This window comes from Rhincodon typus, chromosome 7 (genome assembly GCF_021869965.1).
Source record: "Rhincodon typus isolate 14 chromosome 7, sRhiTyp1.1, whole genome shotgun sequence".
NCBI classification, from domain to species: domain Eukaryota; kingdom Metazoa; phylum Chordata; class Chondrichthyes; order Orectolobiformes; family Rhincodontidae; genus Rhincodon; species Rhincodon typus.
Window position 1 is genome coordinate 53,086,186 of NC_063338.1, and position 23,232 is coordinate 53,109,417.

The 23,232-nt window shown below is 41.4% G+C and overlaps 1 protein-coding gene across 1 annotated transcript in view; it reads left to right on the forward strand.

Moving 5' to 3' along the window:
• The first annotated feature begins 21,236 nt into the window (after window positions 1-21,236).
• Window positions 21,237-23,232, forward strand: part of LOC109912788 (polypeptide N-acetylgalactosaminyltransferase 5) — a 69,034-nt gene continuing 67,038 nt past the window's right edge. The window contains exon 1 of the mRNA XM_048599019.1: window positions 21,237-22,978. Within this exon, the coding sequence (XP_048454976.1) occupies window positions 21,522-22,978 (1,457 nt within the window). The 5' untranslated portion in view covers window positions 21,237-21,521. The remainder of the gene's footprint in view (window positions 22,979-23,232) is intronic.

Below are 23,232 nucleotides of genomic sequence, written 5' to 3' on the forward strand. Positions count from 1 at the left end.
CTAGCTTTACCGGAAGTGCGGTAGAGTATCGCTTTACATATGATTTTACCATGATATTTAATTAACAGCAAAACGACAGCAATTCCTAAGAGGTTCCAGTCTATTACCTGATATATTAAACTCATACAGGGAATCATAATTGTTCAATTTTTCTGATGAAATTTGAACTCAGTTGTAACATTATGATCTATCAGCAAATGGAATATGTGCAGATATTGTGGACTAGTGATTTTCATTACATAAAGCATCAAATAAGCTGGACAACTGGCAAGCAACAAAGATATAAGTTATCTCAGATATTAATCAAATAGGCTGCATAAACCAACAAACAGAATCAGTTTACCTAAAACAAAAACTGTGAGAGTTCCCCTCCCTTGTTTTGTTTCATCAAATTTTTACTCTTTTAAAAAATGCATGTAGCTACTTTATTGATTATTCTTCTTTTTACTATTCTGCTACCTTCGGAGACTGGAATTTGCTAGAAGCTACTTAAATCTTTACCTATACAAGTTCTTAGAAAAAAGCAAAACAATTGGGGCAGTTTTGAATTCATCCTGTAGCCACAAAGGGGTAGTGAAGCATAGACAATAAGACAGAAGTGGGACATTGCAGAGGTTGTAGATATTCCAAAGAAATCCTCAAAATTAGTGAAGTAATAGTTAACTGTTTTCATTTCCAAGCTTTTTAGAATATCCCATCGAGGTATATAGAAGTGAAATTGTTCTGTCTCTCATCAGAGAGCCATCTGGTGTTCAGATAACAATTTGCAAGCCCCATCAACATCAGACCTGCAAGCTGGAAACAATCATCTCCAGGAAGTATGTAAGAAAAATGGGTACAGGAACCATTATTGAAATCTACAACACTCAACTTCAAGTTTCCTCGATCTATGTGGATATTTTCAGGCAGGATTGACAGTGAGTAAACAAGGATTAATAAGAGGAACAGTAATTAGTAACTTCTCAGGTTTTATTTCAACAGTTTTAAGTTGCACAATTTATCTTTCTTCTGTCCTAGGAAGCATTACATAAATCAGGAGCGTGTGTAGGGATTGCTTTTTACATATGGGCACCATTTGAAGAAATGCAATCGTATTTAGTTTACTGGCAGGCTTGCTATAGTCATGTGACCTCCAACTCTGCTGTGAGGGCCTGTGCATGCAGATGTGGCAACCATCATTTGCAACATGATGTCAGAGGGGTGGAGCTGGTAATCAGTGGATTTTCAGAGCTCCAAATTAGCCAGCTATTGAAGGAAACAGGAAAGGTGATTTTTTTTTATAAATCTGCAACTTTGAATTTCTGGGTGAGTCAAAATGACTGTTTATTTCCCAGTCTGTGTTGTTGTGGAAATGAAAGGAGATACAAGACAGAATTGGCTGGTTTCTGCACTCAGTGTCAAAATTATGAAATAGTTTCAGATTCAATTTAGAAACCTGAGCATTTAACAGTTGCATCCCAACTATCAGTGTTGAAATAAGAGTGCTATAAGCCGCATTGCACCCTTGTTTTCATTGAGGCACAATAAAGCCAGATAAGAGATTTTGCAGGCTTGGAAGATACACTTTGAAAACCATACGAAAGTACTTATTCAATATCAGAGCTCAAGGGGAGAGAGATACTGTTGATCAGTATGTGACCATACTGATACGTCTAGATGACTCATGAGAGTTTGAAATAGTGAAAGTTGATTTCAACAGAGATATGATTGCCTTAGGCATAAGAGGTGAGAGGTGATGACATCTGAGAGAGGTAACATTTGCTCTCAAGAAAGCAATCAGCACGAGCTGAACCTCTGATGTTATGCTGAACTTATACTTGTTAGACCTCACCCAGAGTACTGTGTACAGTTTTGGGTACTACACTATAGGAAAGATGTGAATGCATTGGAGAGAATGCAGATAAGATGTACAATATTGTATCTAATGATGAGAAATTTCAGTTATGAGGATTGATGGGAGAGGTACAGACTGTTCTCTGTTCTTGGAGAGAAGGAGACTAATAAGAGATCTAATAGAGGTTTTCATAAACGTGAAAGTTCTGGATGCAGTAGATAGGTAGAAACACTTCCAAATTGTAAAAAGATTGAGCATGACAAACCACAAGTTTAAAGTGATTTGCAAAAATGAAGAATATAATGTAAGAAAAGGTTTTTTCAGACAATTAGTGGTTTGGGTCTGGAATGCACAACATGGAGGTCTGTGGGTCAGGTTCAATTGAAACATTCAAGAGAACATTGGATGATTACTGGAATAGAAACAATTTAGATAGGTACAGGGAAATTGCAGGAGAATTCCATTAAGTCATATTGCTCATTGAACAGCCAATTAGAACATGTTGAACCAAATAGCCTCCGTTGCAGCATAACTCTTCTGTGATTCTGTGATTGGCTAGATCACACTATTTGGAAGACAGAACAAGGAGTTCTGTTATGCCAATAGACATTCTAGGTTGAATGAGAACAAACATTGGAAAAAAAGCAAGAAATGTTTGCAAAAGGCCAACAGAAAGATCAAAGCCAAGGGATGAAATAACTCCACAGAGGCTGATATCCAGTCACCAAGTCACCCTTTATTTACACGTGGAGAGTCCTTGACAGTGATCCAGCTCTAATAGCGAACAGAATGTCTGCCATTCCTGTTCTTATCTGTCAGGCAGGGCTCCCTGATTAGACTAGATTAATAGCTCCAATCAGGGAACATATATTCAATGAGGTTAACCTGGCTAACCTCGTTACAGACCTCCCCTTCTGAGTTCCTGGACATAAGCCAATTTTTTTTTTGTAGCTCCTCCTGGGGCATTTTAGCACCAGGTCAGGTTCCTCCAACTCTGCCTCTGATATAGGCAGCATGCAATGCAGAGCAGCTCATCTCTTGTGCCCGGAGCATCTTGGAAGACATTCATTCTCTTCTTCAGGTGGCAACATCCGCTTTATGTACCTCAGATTCCAAGGTATTTTCAAAGCTTGACAGACAGGGAGAACCCATGATTTCTGGAACCGTCAGAAAAGCTGTCATGGAGACGGGCACATTTTGCTCCCACACCATTTACAAGTTTGCAGCTTTCATGTGGCCTACTTGCTTGTTCAGGACCACTGCATCTACCCAAGCTTTATATGACATAGGGCCTGACCTTGCATCAGCCATGCCTCTTACTCATACAGGGTCATTCCTATGGTTTCTACACTAATATTTGTCCCCTGAAATTAGCTGTCTTCTCGCTTAGCAATCCTGATGCTGTTTCACCCTTGCCCTGCAGGTCTGGGAAGATCAGATTTAAACTGGTGCGGAATCTTCTCCCCATTAGTAACTCTGGAGCTATCTCTGTAGTTGCATGAAGGGTGATCCTATAATCAAATAGGAACTGGGACAGTTTGGTATCTTACGAAGTTGTAGGCTGTTTCTTTAAGCCTGCCTTCAAAGTTTGGACTGTTCTTTCTGCTAAACCATTGGATGATGGATGGTATGGAGTTGTCCCTATATGTCAAATACCATTCAATTTTAGGAAATACCCAAATTCCCTACTGGTAAATGATGCCTCATTTTATCTATGATCAATACTTGCGGAAGACTGCATCTTGCAAAAGATGCATGTTTTTCAATTGTCATCCCAATGTTTGACGGATGAATTCTATGCACATCCAGCAAATTGAGTGTCTACAATGTCTAAGAGCATTGACCCCACGAAAAGACCGGTATAGTCGACTTGTAACTGAGTCAAGGGCTTACCCAGCCATTGCCACAAATGTGAGGGAGCTGCTGCCAGCAATTTTGTCCTTATTTGTACTCTGGGCAGTGCCCCACAATGTGGTTGTCTGTATCTAATCCTAGCCACCAGACATAACTTCTTGCCAATATCTTCATTTTGGAAACCCTTGGATGATCCTGATGGAGTTCAGCCAGTAACCATTGGTGACCTTTGCTTGGGACAATCACTCTTGCTCCCCATAATAAAATACCATTCTCATTTGTGATCTGGTCTCTCCTCGTCCAAAAAGGTTTAAATTCTGGTTATGATGGCCCTTTTGTTTCCCCCATCACCACCGGCTGCTTCAGTTTTGCCAGGACTGGATCTTTCTGTGTCAAAAGTCTGATATTGTCAGCTGTGACTGGAAGTCAAAATGGAAACTATACGGAGTTGATAGCACAGCCCAGTCCATCACGCAAACCAGCCTCCCGTCAATTGACTTCATCTTTACTTCCTGCTGCATCGGAAAAGCAATCAATATATTCAAAGACCCCTCCCACCTGGGTTATAATCTTTTTCACCCTTTTCTGTTGTTTATGTACACATATGAACAGATTCAAGAACAGCTTCTTCCCCATTGTTATCAGATTTTTGAATGGACCTCTTTCATGTTAATGGTGCAGAGAGAGATCAACTTCTTGACAGCTATAACATTGTATTCTGCACTCTGTTCTGTAATGCTGATGCACTTGTATTATATGATGTGCCAATAAAGCATGTAACACAACATTTTTCATTATACCTCAGTACACGTGACAGTAATAAATCAAACCAAATCACAGTATGTCCAGAAAATTTAAAACCATTGTGGATTCTTCCAATGGCCACACCACCGGTGGTGTATCTGCCAGCGGGAGACAGCTGAATTTATCCACAGTTGCTACTTGACCTCCTGGATGGTGTTCCAACTTGTAATTATATGTACTTAGTATTAGAGCCCACTACTGAATTTGGCCTGGAGCTATGGGCCGCACTGCCTTGTCCTCTTTAAGTAGAATTAGCAGGGGTTTGTGATTCATTATTGTTACAAGTTTACATCCGGAAAGGTATTGGTGGAACATCCTGACACCAAATATGACTGCCAAACCTTCCTTCTTTATCTGGGCGTATTTACACTCTGCATTAGCCAAAATCCTGGATGCATACGCTATTGGGTGTTCATCTCCTTTGGGCCAGCTATGAGCTAATACTACCCCGAAGCCATATAGGGAGGCATTGCATGTCAATACCAGATCTCGCTTGGGGGTCATAGTGTGCCGACTCCTTAGACGATGATAGACATTTCTTCACTTCCCTGAAAGCTATAGCTTGGCTACATGACCATTTCCAAGGCTGCCGCTTTTTTTAAGAGTTGATGCAAAGATACCAGGATGGAGGCCAGGTTTTGTATGAATTTTCTGTGATAATTCACCAGCTCAAGGAAAGACCTAAGCTCTGGTACAGACGTGGGAGCCGGGGCGCTTTTAATTGCCCTCACTTTATCTTCCAAGAGGTGTAACCCAGTTTTGTCGACTCTGTAGCCCAAGTAGGTCATTTGGGGTGCCTGGAATACACATTTCTCCCTTCTAAGGCATATACCCACCTTGGAGAAGTGTCTAAGGACTACGCCCAAGTTCTCTAAGTGTTTTTTATTGGACTTCCCTGTTATTAGCATGTCAGCTAGATAAATGACGACCTTAGATAGACCTCTAAAATGTTCTCCATCATCATTGAAAAATTGCACAGGCTGACTATACCCCAAATGGAAGTCGCTTTTACTAGTACAAACCCTTATGGGTATTAATTAAAGCATGCTTAATAAAAACCAAAAGAACTGCAGATGCTGCAAATCAGAAACAAAAATAGAAGTTGCTGGAAAAGCTCAGCAGGTCTGGCAGCATCTGTGAAGAAAAAAATCAGAGTTAATGTTTTGGTTCCAGTGACCCTTCCTCAGATGTTTGTAGCACACTTCTTAGAATCCTCATCAAACTGCAATTGCTAGTACGCATGGCCCATGTTCAGCTTTGTGAAGGACAACACCCCTGCCAGCTTTGCATATAAATCCTCCACACGACGGATGGGGTATTTATCCAGCTGCTAAAAAGCGGTTTACCATTTGTTTAAAATTTCCACAAAGGCAAACTGACCCATCGGACTTCACAATTCATCCAACAGATGCTACCCACTCCGCAAACTGGACTGGTTTGATAATTTGTTCACTTTCCAGCATTCTGATTTCTGCCTCTACTTTTGCCCATTATGCAAATGGTACTGTGTAGGCCTTGCAGAATCGTGGAATTGCTTCCTGGTCAATATGCATAGTGGCTTTTGCTCCTTTAAGAGTCCTTTAACCATTCTAAGCCAGGTGAAGGTAGATTTTCCAGGGTGTGCATTCTCCCTGGATACCAGCCTATGAGTTCTCTTACTCCATTTAGGTCCAGTGGGACACTTTTGCTGTCTCGAGTCTGCAACTACTTTCCTTGAGAAGCGTGCCGGCCCAAATCCTGAAGAAAATTTTAGATGTTTGACTTTGTTTTGGGATTTTGCTATGGGCTGACCTCAAGTCCCTCTGCTTAGGATATGTCCTGAGTGAGGCTATGCAATTGGCTTCACTCAAGTGGTGTTCCCCAAGCTCACTTGGACTGGTGAATCCACTTCCATCAGAATACCGAGCAACTCAAATCGTCCACTTGCCACATTTTCCAATGATAAAGCCGGTTGTAGTGCCAGTTTGAAGTCCAGTTGGGCTTCAGCTAGTAGACACTTATGCATGGTTATATCATTAATCCCACAAACCAAATGGTCCCTCAGCATCTCATTAAGGGTTAAACCAAAGTCATGTGCCTCTGCCAGTCATCTTCACCTCTTCAAAAATCCTGATACAGATTCCCCTGGTTCTCAAATTGCTGAGTAAAACCGATAGTGTCTCAGAATTATAGGAGGCTTGGGGTCTTACTATTCCTTAACTAAATCTGTCTGTTCTTGAAAGGTTTTAGTATTTGGTACTTCAGGGAAAGTCAGGCTCCTAATAACCGAAAAAGCTGGAGGTCCACAAACTGTCAGGAGAATTACTCATTCCTTTTCATCCATCCCAATGTCATTTGCCCAGAAAAAATAATGTATTCTTTCTACATACTGGGTCCAGTCTTCAGCGGCAGGATCAAACAAGTCAAACTTCCCAAATAACGGCATGATGCCAGAAATGCTTACCCCAATTGAAAGACAACTGTCACAAGCAAATTTCTTCAGGAGCATGCTTTTCTCTCATCACCGCTGAAATAACTCCACAGAGGCTGGTTTTCCATCACCAAGTCACCCTTTATTTACTCGTGGAGAGCCCTTGACATTGATCCAGCTCCCTCAGAGCCAGCTCTAAGAGTGAACAGGATGTCTGACACTCGTGTTCTTACCTGTCAGCTAGGGCTCCCTGATTGGACCAGATTAACGGCCCCAATCAGGAAACTCATATTTCCGGGAAGTCCACCTAACTGAACTTGTTACAGTCACTTCAGGCGACAGGATGTAAATATTGCAGAGGACATCAGACATCAGAAAGGGAAGTAGACGTAGTCTGAGAAAGCCATGTTCCATAACTGAAAAAGTCCTAATCTTAATCACTTTGCATGCTAGTGTTTAACTGGAAAGTTGGAAATAAACCTATAAAGACAGCTGCTAGCAAGATATAGGCCAATGATTGTGATTTTTAAAAATTTGTCATGTGATCTGTGTATCACTAGCTAGGCCAACATTTGTTGCCTATCCCTAGTTGCTAGAGAGCAATTAAGACTCAAACACATTGCTGTGGGTCTGCAGTCACATGTAGGCCAGACCAAGTTATCTAAGGATGGCAGATTTCCTTCCCTAAAATTTATTCATGATCTAATTGGATTTTTATGACAATCAACGGTGGTACATGGTCACCATTGGGTTACTCTCTTACTTCAGTCTTTCTTTTTTTGACTGGCTATTACTGTGGAAAATTCCAACCCATCTCCCCAGAAAATTAGCTTGGGATTCTGGTTTTGCTTGTCCAGTGACTCTACCACTGCGGTATTGCCTCCCCAAATCACTTTATGCCACATAACTGATTGGTGTCATCTACTTTAAAATTGATAGAGAGTTTATGACTTAGAATAATGGCTACAGAAGAAAAGATTCAATGAACTGTCAGATGGATACAGGATCTTTGTGTAACATGACAGATCATTGTAAGTTCACCCAAGATGGTGACCTGAAATGAAAGCCATCAAAGGTAAGATGTGCCAAGATGACAAACGGAGCTGAGTGCCCAATACAGTAAAACGACTGAAGATCTGGAGTTCCAGTTCTAGCTGAAGCATGACTAAAGTTTGGACTGCTAACCCTAAACATGCCATAAGAGATTTGCTGAGTTTAATGGGCCACTTTTGCAAGTCTTGGATGTCCTCCTGGTGAATATCATTTCAAAATGCATGAAAGTATGAGACCAATACAACATCTACTGTGGAGCACTCCAGCTGCCCTCGAGTCCAGCCTGAAAGATAAAATGGAGGGATGGAAAAGAAAGGAGTAGTCAAGATAACTTCTACACACTGGATTAGCGGCATGATCATAAGGGTCTCAATAAAACTTTGAAGAGATCTTGCAATCATTGAAGAAATGTTGCCACAAATTGCCAAAGAAAAAGGTCTTTACTACCCTTGATGCAAAGACTTTTTACTGTCAAGCAAAGCTGGGTGAAAGCTGCAGTTTTTAAACTACATTTTGGACATTATTCAGGACATACACACGGTTGTGCATGCCTTTTTGCATTTCTGCTGCATCATAAGTGTATTAACACAGACAACACGATATAACCAGTGATCACCATGGTGCGGAAGCTGTTATGGATGATCTACTAATCTATGGATTTGGAGAAACACTGTAAGAAACCATCTCAGATCACAATTGTAATCTGGTGCAACTACTAGAGAGAGCACACCAGGTGAACCTGAAGCTGAACAAGAAAAAGAAGCAATTGCAAATGCCTCATAAGTCGTGTCATGACAGCATAGAGATTCTTTTGGATTCTTCTGGATCTGACAAGGTGAGAGTTATAGCAAGGATGCAACAACCAACAGATATTAAAGCAGTACACTGATTTGTCGGATTTGTAAACTCTTTAACAAGGATTTTGCTTAATTTTTCATTGAAGAGTGAACATCTATGCAAGCTCACTGTTTAGGACCTGCAATAGTACTGGGGCACAGAATAATAAGCATTGTTCACTAGCATCAAACAATTAGCAATGACTAAATTGGTATTGAGGTACTAAGTATTGATGAAATCACCTTGCAGTATGTTGCCAGTAAAACAGAATTTGGAACAACTAGACAACCAGTTTCATTTGCATCCAGGATATTAATGCACACTGATGCTACGCTCAGATTAAGAATGTGTCCGGCTATTCTCTTTGCTTGTAAGCATTTTAATTTAATACCTGCCTCGAAAGGTCAAAATTACAGTGGAATCCAACCTCAAGTCATTTCAAAACATCTTCCTGAAACTACTTCCATCAGCTCTAAAAGTGTCTGTAATGAATTTGATTTTGTTTGCAGAGATATCATCAGACTGTGGCATACAAATAAGGGGAACAGATGTACATATTAGACATGCTGCTGACAGCAGTACTTCCTATGAAGAAAGTTGAAGAAGCTAAGAAAGAGTAAGAAATCTTCCAGATTCATCAAAAATCAACAGCTAAGTGCAGGCTCTGGAAGTCATAAACCCAACAAACACTGAATTTGAAAGATGAGTGTTTTGAATGCAATCTCTGATCCTCACCAACGCAACCATCACTGAATATATCTCAATGAAGACTGGAGTCAGAAAGGTTCTGCATTGTATCAACACTCTTATATGTGGAGTCATATATGGTTTGTGTAGTTAAAGGATATTAATAAATTTTGTAGAATTCTTTGACACATCACTTGGGCTATTTGCAATGATAGTTAATCACTAGAAGGTGACACTATAAACTCTTAGCAGATGCATTAATTATTCATTGGTGCCATCTCATCTGGTAAAGATCTATGGAATTAATAAACTAAGAAGGATAAGCTGTTCTAAAAGGGACAATTGTAGAATCATTGGCAGTAAAGAATGAATGAGCACACAGTAGAAAGTGATATTACTAAGATGTTGATTACTTTTAAAGAAACCAATCAGAAATTGGAGGCAGTCCAAAGAAGGTTCACTAGGCTGATACCACGTACAAAGGCACTGTCTTTTGAGAGGAAGTTGGGTAGATTGGATTTATACTTGTTGGAATACAGAAGAATGAGAGGCAGCCTTATTGAAGCATACAAGATTCTTAGAGGACTTGATAAGGTAGATGTAGAAAGGTTGTTTCCTCTTATGGCAGAGTCTAGGACCAGTGGGCATGATCTCAGAATAAAGAGTCACACATTTAAGACACAGATAAAAAGAAATTCCTTCTCTCAGAAGATTGTGAATCTGGAAACCCTTTACCACTGACGGCAGTTGAGGCTGGGTCATTCAGTACATTCAAGGCTGAGATAGGCAGACAGATGTTTGATTAGTAAAGGAAAAAGGCAGAAAAGTGAAGTTGACGATTATCAGATCAGCCATGATTTCATTGAATTGCAAAGTAGATTTAAGAATTGGACATATATTGTTCATAAATATATAGGACATACATGGTCTTATGAATTGGACATTTATTGTTCAGCCAATCCAAAATGGACTATAAACTGTTTATGTACTAGAGTTCAGGATTTGTTGATTAAGCTTCTGATCCTGATTAGACCAAAAAAAACGCTAACCTATAGAAAAGTTCTTTCCATTAAATTACTTGGCAGGAACCTTCTCTTTTGAAAACAAAAAGCAGGAGAAATCCAACACAGCCAATTAACATCTTGTCAGTCTGTTCTCAATCATTAATAAAGTGACGAAATGGGTCATCAAGAGGACTATCAAGTCACACTTAGCAGTAACCTGCTCAATGCATTCTGCCAGGACCACTAAACTCCTGACCTCATTACAGCCTTGGTTCAAACAAAGATGAAATAATTGAATTCCAGTGGAGAGGTGAGAGGACTACCTTTGACATCAAGGCTGCATTTGACTGAGTGTGGCACTAAGGAGCCCCAAGAAAACTAAAGTCAGTGAGAATTGGGGAAAAACTCTCTGATTACTCTGCTCATGCCCAGCACAAAGGAAGATGATTGTGTTTGTCAGAGGTCAGTCAGCTTAGCTCCAGAACATTTCTGCAGGAGTTCCTCAGGATAAATATTTTCTAATCAAACTGTTCAAGAACATTGAACATAGAACAGACCCTTCGGCCCACCATGTCATTGCTGACCATGATGCCTTTCTACACCAATCCAATCCACCTGCACAAGGTCTATATCCCTCTATTCCCTGCCTGTTCATGTGTCTGTCTAAATGCCTCCTAAATATTGCTATCATCTCTGCTTCTACCACCTCCTCGGCAGTGCATTCAAAGCACCATTGTGTAAAAAAACTTTCCTTGCATATCTCCTTTAAAGTTTAACCCTCTCACCTTAAATCTATGCTCCGTAATATTTGACATTTCCATCCTGGGAAAAATGGTTCTGATTATCCACCATGTCGATGGCTCTCATAATTTTTTATGCACATTTATCAGGTCACCCCCTCAGCCTCCGACGCTCGTGTGAAAATAATTTAAGTTTGTCCAACCTCTCCATACAGCTAATACAGTCCAATCCAGGCAGCATCCTGGTAAACCTCTTTTGTATCCTCTCCACATCCTTACTATAGTGTGGGACCGGAACTGCATATAATATATATATTAATGTGGCCTAACTAAAGTTTTATACAGCTGCAACATGACTTTTATACACAATGTCTTGACTAATGAAGGCAAGCATGCCATATGCTTTCTTTACCGCCATATCTACTTGTGTTGCCACTTGCAGTGAGCTATGAATTTGCACCTAAGATCCCCCTGTATATCCATGCGCCTCAGGTCCTGTCCTTTACTGTATACTTTCCTCTTGCATTTGACATCACCTTACACTTGTTCAGATTAAACTCTATCTGCTATTTCTCTGCCCAACTTTCCAACCTATCTATATCCTGCTGCATTCTTTGATAAATTTCCTCATTATCCACAACTCCACCGATTTTTATATCGGCTGTAAACTTACTAATTGAAACACCATTTTCATCCAAATTACATATATATACTATAAACAACAGAGGTCCGAGCACTGATCCTTGTGATCACTGGTCACAGACCTCCAGTCAGAAAAGTACTCTTCCACAACTACCCTCTGTCTTCTATGGCCAAGCCAATTTTGCATCCAATTTTCCAACTCACCATGGATGCCATGTGACTTAATCTTCTGGACCAGCCTACCATGAGGGACCTTGTCAAATGCTTTAGGAAAATCCAAGTAGACAACCTCCACTGCCCTACTCTCAATCATCTTCATTACTTTCTCAAAAAACTCAGTCAAGTTTGTGAGACAAGACCACCCCCACATAAAGCCATGCTGGACTATTCCTAATCAGACCATTCTTCTCCAATCGTGAGAGTAAACACTGTTCCTAAGAGTCTTCTTCAATAATTTCCGCACCACTGATGTAAAGTTCACCAGCCTACAATTTCCTGGATTATCCTTGTTGCCCTTCTTGGACAAAGGAATAACATTGGCTATTCTCCAGTCTTCTGAGACCTCACCTGTAGCTAAAGAAGATCCAAAGATCTTGGCCAAGACCTCAGCAAATTCCTAAAATGAAGTTCTTGCAGACCACACTCTGCCGTGTTGTGCCTTCAATGTTATTACAGCTCATACACTCTTTTGCACGTCCCATTTGTGAATGGTGAGGTGAGAAAAAGAATTTTAGAATTATGATTAATACCAATTGTTGGTAGGGGAACTCAGCAGTGTATGAAGCTACAGTTGCAATTGGTAAAGTATTTTGTATAATAGTGCATTGGTCTAAGACCTACGGCTTCAGGTACATAATTCTTTGAAGGTTGCATCACAGGTAGACAGGGTGGTTGAGAAGGCATTCGACATGCTTGCCTTCATTGCTCAAACCTTTGAGGTTGTACAGGACGTTGGTGAGGCCACTTTTGGAGTACTGCATACTGCCCTGCTATAGGAAGGATATTTTAAATTGGAGAGGGTTCAGAAAGGATTTATCAGAGTTAGCGTTATAAGGAGAGGCTGGATAGGCTTGGACTTCTTTCACTGGAGCATAGGGAGTTGAGGGGTGACTTTATACAGGTTTATAAAATCATGACGGGCATAAATAAGGTGATTTGCAAAGGTCTTTTCCCTAGGGTGGGCGAGTTCAAAACTAGGGGTCATATTTTTAAGGTCAGAGGAGAACAGTTCAAAAGGGACCTGAGGGGCAACATTTTCACACAGAGGGTGGTTCGTATGTGGAAATGCCAGAAACGTGGTAGATGCATGTACAGTTACAACTCTTAAAAAGCATTGGGTTATGATGCCTGAGGCTCCGATGGCCTCTCACCCGCCATGGAGAGATTGACCTGTTTGAGGTGGCAGCCTTCCTACACATCTTGGAAGGACTACTTCAATGGCAAAATACTTCAATGCAAAATTGCCCCAAGTCAGTCTTTACTATTAATCAGCTGCTTGTTTCCAGGTAGTGGGCAATTGATCTGGATCCCAGCCTACCCTTCATAAAGCATCCAGAGATGGAAATATGTCAGAAAACTGTACCAACATGTCTTTTCTTGGTATGTTCTAAGATAGGAATTATCAGTGAAACATTTGGACAAAAATTATCGTGTAGACACTGCAGAACAAATCTGGCCATGTCATGGAAACAATGAGGTTATATAGTACAACTAGTTCTTCGGTGGTCTTGGCCACAATTTTCTGTCTCTTCAAAAGCATGCTGTTCTTCAAGGCCATTGGTAGTAATTTATAAGAAAACCCTGCTTGCCATCAGTAATTATTCATAGTTGCTGCACTGTTTCTTAGAGCTGAATTAATGGGCTCATCTATCTCTTGGATTACTCAAAGTAATTAATTTTGAATCTCTGAAGAAATCAACTATTCTTACCTCGCCGTATATGAAAAACCAGGGTGTTCTCAGGTCACAGGTTTGTAAGTAGAATTAATTGTCGAACTCAGCAAGCCTTAGTTAAGTTTTCCTCTTAAGACCATTCGATGAGAATAATTTGATTTAAATAGCTACATGGGGATACAAATGATTTGTCTCTTCTGCCATAGAGAACATTTGTAACATAACACCATTCAAGTCCAAAATCAAAATCTTAAACCTGAAATAAAAATATAAAGTGCTGGAAACAATAAGCTGGCCAGGCAGCATCTGTGAAGAGAAAAACTTTCATATTTTGTTCAGTATGCTGCATACTTTTTTTTCTTTAATGGACAAAATATTCTTGAGTTTCTTAACATTTTGTGCACTTGTTTTAATTTACAAATGATAATACCAGAGGTATCACTTCATATGTATTAACAACTTGTATTTCTATAGCATCTTTAATGTAGTAAAACATCTAACATGTTTCACAGGTGCATTATTAAGCAAAATACAAACAAACTTAAATAAGCATTTGATGCTGCCTCTGAAATAACATTTAAAAACTACCTATGAAATAGTTAATTTCCTCGAGGTTTTGATCCAATTCAATTGTAACAAGTCAGATCAACATACACAACTCTAGAATTGCTTGGTAATGTTCCATATAATTTGAAGTGCGTCCACCAGTTATTGTATTGTTCTTCATCCAATTTATTAAAAATGTTTGCTCCTTACCTTTAGATAGCCATCAGTTTCTATCCACTTGTTTTTAGAGGTCTGAGTGGCCCTAATGAACAATACAGTAGCTCAGTGGTCAGCACTGCTGCCTTACAGTGACAGGGACCTGGGTTCGATTCCGGCCTTGGGTGATTATCTGTGTGGAATTTGCACATTTTCCTGTGTCTACATGGGTTTCCTCCCACAATCCAAAGATGTGCAGCTTAGGTGGATTGGCCATGCTAAATTGTCCATAGTGTCCAGGGATGTGCAGGCCAGGTAGATTAGCAAGGGAAATGCAGGGTTACAGGGATGGGATAAGGTATGGGGGTGGGTCTGGTTGGGATGCTCTTCAGTGAGTTGGTATGGACTGAATGGCCTGCTTCCACACTGTAGGGATTCTATGAACAACAATAATTTGCATTTATATTAGCACCTTTAAGTCTTCCAAACACACTCCAAAGGAGTATTATCAAACAAAAATTTGAAAACCAAGTCACGTAAGTATTAATAGGTGACATAAACAACACTTTAAGGACCATCTTAAAAGGTTAGATTGAGAGAAAGAAGTTAAGGGAGGGACTCTCAGACCTGACAGCCTAACCAGTTAAAGTGATTGCCACCAGTGATAGGTTAATTAAAATTGGGATTGTGCAAGGAGCCAGAATTGAAGGAACCCAAAGATCTACACTAGTTTTAAGGTATGAAAAAAATTACAGAGACACAATAGGGTGAGGGCATGAGTGATCGAACTAGACAAAAATTGAAAGAAGTGGAGATACTGCTGAATAAGAATCCAATGTGGATCAGAAAGCACAGGAATGATGAGTGAACAGTGATGAGTGAAAAGGACACGGTACAAGTTGGGAAATGGGCAGCAAAGTTTTGAATGAGCTGTAGTTTTTGGAGAGTGGATGTTTGGAGGTTGGCCAGGAGAGCATTGGAATATCAAAGTTGGAGTAACAAAGGCAGAGTGGCAGGTTTCAGCAGATCAGCGGGTGTGCTGCAGCCGGAACAATGATAGGCAATGTTACTAGCTACCTGTTATGCTACTTGAGATGTGAAGTGAATGGAATTAGAGAACTGGAGAGAGGAATGGTTTTGTTACCATACCTCAGTAGTGGGAAGACATGTTCAAAGAAGCCTGTGAACAGAACAGGAAGAGGCAAGATGCTGCTGGTGTCTCTCAGCACAGTGAAAAAATGTAGTGGAAAAACTAAAGAAACCATTTTATTATATTTAGTATTTTAAGGAATGTGGTGATGTGTATAGTGTTTCCAGCATTTTGCTATTCCTTTTCTACTATCCATCCTTTCAATGTTCATATCAACGGGAAATATCTAGATGCTAAATGTTTGCCAAGCAAATTCTGATTTCCAGCTACATTAACACAATGCATAAATCACATCGAGCCTGCCAACAAAGGCTTGAGGTTTCCCTTCTTCCTTTGCTATTTAATCCATAGCTAGTAAACTAACAATCATAATAATTAGCCCATATTTGGCCCAGAACATGACGATTATTTTGGTAATTTGAACTGCTTGAAATTCTACATCCTTGGAAATTAACTTTATCAAGGAAGACATCCACCTAGATGGTGTCATGTTCATAATTTCTCCTTCCTTTATGTTTTGCATCTCAGCTGAGACAGTGGTCTATGCTGTGGCACTTGGAGCCACTTGGGAAGAGGTGGGTGTGGATGAGGAACAGAGTAGGATACAGCTGACTGAAGGTCGAGGAATACAACCTCTATCACTCAATATATTCCTGGCTCAGTTAGCCAGCCAAAAGAAAAAGAAAGCCTCTGGTCAAACATGCAGCATCCTTCAATGTAAACTGATGATTATCCAAATCACTTGCCGAGAGGAAAAAAACCATATCCTGATACTAATGACATAAGAAGCTTCAATGAAGCACTATGATCTGTCAATGGTCTAGTATTTCAAACCAAAATCCTGGGGATCACCAATGGCAAGATAGGAGACACCAAAGGATTACTGATCAGGGAACTGTGAAATACTCTTCGATGCTAAGTGAAATTGGATGATACTACCATCAACTAGAACCAACAACAACCTGCCAAAAACAAACTATGTGACAGCCCAACTCTGGAGGAAATTGTAACTGCCATCAACTAGGTAACAATCAAAATCCCTGGAGTTGACAGAATCCAACGTAAAGATTTTAAGCATGTTAGCCCTACCCTACATTCCATGCTGTTTGAGTTTTTCGTGGCCTATTAGGAACACGGCAGAATTCCACAAGATCTTCATAATGCTATTATCATCATCTTATACAAAAACAAAGCCAGAATGATCCAACTACTACGCAATTACCCTTCTTTCTATTGACTGGGAAGAACGTGGCTAAAGTACTTATGAGTAGGCTTGTGCCTATCACACCTCAAAAGAACATCACAAAAACAGACAGTCAGTGCAGTTTCAGAGCAAAAGAGAAACCAATGGCGTGGTAATTGCATTCAGACAAAAAAAAATGTTTTGAGACTGCGCATCTGCGCATCACTTTGTAGACTCACCCAGTCAATCAACACCATGAGTATAGATGAGCTGTGGAAAATCTTTGAAAAACATGGATGCCCACAGAGGTTCTGGGCCATGGCAAAGCAGTTTCATGAAAATTACTACAGACAAGTCAAGCGCAACAACAATTTCTCAAATCTCTTCCAGATCTCCAATGGTGTGAAGCAAAGATATGTGCTGGCCCTGAACTTATTCACCATCTTTTTCATTATAATGTTGCTATAGACATCAGAAGACCTCAAAGATGACAGAGTTCACACACACCTCTGGAGTGTTTTCATCCTCCCTCAGACATTTCAGGCTCACACAAAGACAGGAAAAACTCATGCGTGAACTTTTTTGGTTGATAGTGGTGCTCTCCTAGCTCATAGTCAGTCAGAACTGCATCATATTAAGCGCATTTTTCTGAAATGGCATGACCCTTCACACTAAAAGAAAGCCAACATACTGCATCAGCCTGCACACTAAGAAGAAATTAGACCAACAAGCATTGGCATTGAGGGAACCAAGATGAATGCTGTCTCCTTTGACACCACCATACAGACGGAAGTGAACAATAGGCATTATAAAGCAAACAGTGCATTCAGCATAATCTGCAAACATGTGTGGAGCAACCACAGCCTTTAGAGCACGGAGTAAATTCAAAGTGCACAAAATCATAGACCTCACCACTCTTCTGTATAGCTTGAGTTATGTACTGCTGACATTTACGCCATCTAGAGTGCTTTAACTAGTGCTGCCTCTGCACTAGTCTGGAGATGCATTTCTAGGTATGCATCATAAACACTGAAGTTGTGGAAATAGCTAGTTAAGTGCATGAGAAGAGTGGGGAGAGATCACATTACCCAGATGAAGGGTAGACATCTGCCGAAGATGGTGTTATATGGAGAGCTGACCACTGATAAATAGAATACAGGGGCCCACACAAATGTTTCAAAGACTCTCTTAAGATGTTCCTCTCTGTGTGCTACATCAACCACTGCCAATGGGAAATACAGGCCATAGATTGTGATGCCTGGAGATGCTACATCAGGAGAACTGCAGAAGACCTTTGAGACTGAGCAAACAGCAAGTCGATAGAGAAAAGGAGAAGGATAGATTGAATTGTGCCAAACCTACTAAAGTAACTAAACCTACTTGCATTTGCTAAGGGAGAATCTGTTAACCACGGATATTCCTGACTACCCACCAGCAGCCTGCAACCAATGAGTACACATCTATAAAATCTTCATCTACAAAGAAATGCTTAGTAGAGATAAATCACATCAAGAGCTTCACCAAAGAATTTGTAATTGACTTCTCAAAAGACTGACATAAGCCAGTGGGTTAAATTAAAAAAAAATTGCTTTAACTAACACCTCTCACAATATCAGTAAAAATCTCTGAAATTTTTATATCGAGTCAAATACTTTTTGGAGGGTAGTCACTGTTGTAATGTAGAACAAGCAACGAAGACCCAAGAATGGCAATGAGAAAATGGCCAAAATGATCTTTTTAGGAAAACTGAAAGAACTGCGGATGTTGTAAATCAGAGACAAAAATAGAAATTGCTGGGAAAGCTCAGCAGGTCTGGTAGCATCTGTGTAGAAAAATTAGAGTTAATGTTTTGGGTTATTTCTGAGTAAGGGTCGTGAAACATTAACTCTTTCCACAGATGCTGCCAGATCTGCTGTTTCCAGCAATTTCTACTTTTCTCTCCTTTTTAGGAATATTGCTTGAGGAATAAATATTAGGCAAGGGATCAAGGATAACATCCTGTTCCTCATAGTTTAATATGATCTTTTATATTCACCTAAATAGGGCCTCATTTTATGATTTCATCCGAAAGGTGACACCTTCAACAGTGCAGTATTCTGGGGTGGCACGGTGGCTCAGTGGTTAGCACTGCTGCCTCACAGTGCCAGGGACCTGGGCTCAATTCCACCATTGGTGACTATCTGAATGGAGCTTGCACATTCTCCCCGTATCTGTGTGGGTCAATGCCAGGTGCTCCAGCTTCCTCCCACAGTCCAAAGATGTGTAAGCTAGGTGGATTAGCCATGGGAAATGCAGGGTTACAGGGATAGGGTGGGGTGGTTGGGTCTGAGTGGGATGCTGTTCAGAGGGTTGTTGTGGACTCAATGGGCTAAATGGCCTGTTTCCATTCTGTAGGGATTCTATGATCTTTCAGTGCAGCAATAAAGCTTTAGCCCGGACAATTGCAGCGTTACCTGTAAGATCTTTCAAGTGTGCCCAGACTCTCTGTGCTACTGCATGCTGCCCTCGAAGCATCGGTGTGATGGGGGGGCAGGTAGAGACTATCACACATATTCTTCTGGAATGTGCCTTTGCAAAGGAAGTCTGCAGAGGGATGCAGTGGTTTTTGTCGAGGTTCGTCCCAAGCAGCTCTGTGACCCAGGACTCTGTGCTCTACGGTCTGTTCCCCAGAGCGCACATTAAACAAACATTGGCTGCACCTGCAAGACCATCAATTCAGTGAAAGACACTCTTTGGTCTGCCAGAGCAAGGAGCTGACCTCGACCGTGTGTTTCAGACTGGCCCATTCCAAAGTCCAGGACTATGTGATGAGGGACACACTAAAGCTTGGGGCAGCTGCTGCCAAGGCACAATGGGGAAAGACAAAGTTAAATGGGGTTCTGCTCAGTTATTGGACCCTCCCAGTCTCTCAAACATATGCAAGTATGTTCTTGTACAGGTAAGATATGAATGAATGCATAAATTAGTTTTATTTTCACGTACACTCGAATGAATGCAGTGAGAAGTTTGCAATATCGCCACTTATGCCGCCATCTTAGGTACAAGATATCTAGGTACAACTTAAGTATTTTGTACAAAATTGAAAGAATAATAAATTAAAAGTCCAGCATAAGAATAAAAAGGAAAGTACTTTCACCCCAGTCCGTGCCAGCACCTAGCCTCCAGACCACACCAGGCAAAATCTCCAGACCACGCTAGGCTTCAAAACTTGAGGTCTCACCTCCAGTCTGCACAGGGCCTTGCCTCACATGTCGGCCTCTGGTCTGGGACTCGCCTCCCACACCGGCCTCTGGTCTGGGACTCGCCTCCCACACCGGCCTCCGGTCTGGGACTCATCTCCTCCATTCTCCTCTGAGTAAATTTAGAAAGTTAAAAGTTTTTTAAAAAATTCAAGAAAAGGAAAAAAAAAGAAAAATAATGGGCGGAGCAGAGGAGCTCCGGCTGAAGTATCCTACTCTGCTGCCACCTTGGACGATATTGGAGTATTTGAAATTCTTTGGGATTCTTTATTGGATACAGTCATTCTCAATTTGTTTTTGTCTCTTCCTGTGCTACTGTACAGAACCAAACTGTTTTAGTGACTATGTATGTATATAAAGATATTTTTTATGAATAAAGTATATTTTTGAAATTTAAAAAAAATCAACCCAGACAATTGTTAAAGTCTCTGGGGTAATTCTTGAATCCACCACCTTCTGACAGAGGTGTGAGTGCTTTCAACAAGGCTGACAATGAAATTTAAAAATAAATATATCTGAGCCCTTACATTTCTGTAATCACCAATTGAATCTTCTAGCCAGTTATACAACGAACCTTCATTAGAGCCAGGAAAATAAAGGTAAATCCAACCCAGAATTATAGCTCGAAAGTTTTGTCTGTTTAGCACCCGTTGAAATGAACTTGGGCAGGCTCCCTCCAATTCCTGTTTCATATGGGTATACTGTGTAAAAATCTCATAATTTTGGTGTGGCTACATGGAGGCTGATATGGAAAGAGTAAAAGTGAGTCACCGGGCCAGTTTTCTAAGATTGAAAATGAGACAGGAAAAAACTGTACACTGCACTTAATTGTGCTGTCGATAGTTTCATAGCGCATTGTTTAATACAACTGACAATGGATGGTTGAAATTGTTTTTCTGGCCCAGACTTTAGACTAAAGGAATGGTCTTACTTACCTACACTAAAAGTTTGACGAAACCTGAGAAGACAACAGTTGGCTAAAATGTTGTCAGATCAAACTAAATAGGATTTAATAATAAGATCGTGTTCATATTTCTTTGCAGTTGTTCGGCATTTAAACTTTCGTTGACCATGCAAATACAAGCGAGGCTTAAAATAATATCAGAAGAAACGAATAAATTCAAACCAATCAAACTCCAGGAATTACACTGAAAGTCTCTCCTTGTTCCCGAGAAGGATGTGAACTTGACACGTGGCCGGTGCACTTTAAAGGCAGGAGTAATGACTGTATGGTTTGAACACCTGCTTCAGGATTGAAGTGGTTGTAAATATTTATTATTATACTTGAAGGTGTTAAGTGTCTTGGTGTGTTATTGCAGCATTATCACCGCTGCACAGTTGGATCGTTCCGGTGAAGCCGATTGCTGAAATGCCACGCAGGCAGGCAGGGGCTGAGTGGATGAGACGCCGTGAAGCAGAAAGGGGCATCGCCACATCATTGCACGGGTGAGAGGGGGGGGGGGCAGCCTGTATTAAGGTCAAGGAAATAAATGGTCAATAAAATGAGGAAACTCTTTCGAGGCAGCGGCAGGATCCTAGCGATTATTTTTGCCGCCTCGATTATCTGGTTGATCTTTGACATGGCAGCGCTACGGTTTTCCTTCACCGAGATCAACAGCAGAGTTTCCAGGGAAGAGCTGGTACGGCTGGAGCGACTGAGGGCGAAGGTGCTACAAGACCAGGAGCTGCACAAGATGTTCAGAAAACGGGCCGGAGGCGTTTACGGGCTTGCCGAGGAGGGGGACTCAGGGCGGTGGGCTCGCCATGGAAACCGCTCCGTCCCGGCCGAAGATTCTGCGGCTGAAGCCGCCGAAAGGCTGCAGGCGGCCGGCGGGCGGCACATTGACGGGAGGCGGGCGAAACATCGCGTGCGACTGGGCACGCGCCCCCCGACCAACGGCCGCGCTCTCTACCTGCCCCCCGGAACATTCTGGAACCGGCCAACGGCTCCCCAGTCTCGACACCGCGGAGATGGCGGCCGCCTCCACACGCTTGCATGGCGGCCCCGGCCGGCACTCGCAGCTTCCCACCCCGCCCCACTACCTGGGAAGGTATCCGACGTACGGAGGCCCGATCTCAGCAAGCCCTTTCAGCACCCCCCAACAGGGGCGAAAGTCATGGTCCAATCGGTGACTCCTGCTGGTCAAAAGTCGCAGCTTCAGCCCGACCAACGGGGCAGGTCGGCCAAAGGAAGCCGGCAACAAAGCGTGAAGCCGGCGGAAGAAAAGCCCGATAGCGACCGCACAGTAGAGGCCACCCCAGGCTCCCCACTTCACCCAGTCCCCTTACCAACTGAAGCAGCAGCAAACACTGAAAACACCGCGCTGGGAGAATGGCTCAAGGTCGATTCATCTGCCGTGGCAATCGAACCAAATACAGTGGCTATACCGGTCAATGATACAGTAAAACAATCCAATGGGAAAACAGCCCCCACTTTTAAAGTTTGGAACGGAACAAAAAATGAATCCGCCACTATCAATGGCATAAAGGGTCTTGTATTAAAACAGGCTGAATTTAAGACTGTTGTAAGCGGTTTATTAACCAATGCCACAAAGGCACAGACTGAACTTGAAATTAACGAAACGGCAATGAACAATTTAATTAAAAATCAGACGTATGCCATTGAGGAAAGCGATTTTTCGAAAGATATTACGATGGAAGCAACTCTTAAAATCAACGAAACAAACGAATTACAGAGCGATAGCAATATTCTAAACTATTCATTTACTCATTTAGATTCTGTTGTCGGAGTGCATAAAGTTTTGGGCATTGATATAACCATATCCCCTCGTGATTCCAAAGCCGTTGGTCAGTTTGGGCATCGAGCAATTGTGCCAAAAGAACATGAAAAATTAGCAAAGGAGAAATGGAACGAGGGACATTTCAACGTGTATCTCAGTGACATGATTCCTCTGGACAGGGCTATTCCGGATACCAGACCAGAAGGGTGAGATAGTCATTAGAAAAAGTATTAATGTCCTCGTGTGTGTAATTTTCAAAATCTGTGACCTGATCTGTGGCACTCCATGGCCTAATGACTTTGACGGGTTCAGATTTTATCATCAGATTGTAAGTTAGAGGTCTGCTTGAATCATTCAGAGATAGTAGGAACTGGAAAATCTGAGATAACAAGGTGTAGAGCTGGATGAACACAGCAGGCCAAGCAGCATCATAGCAGCAGGAAAGCTGACGTTTTGGGCC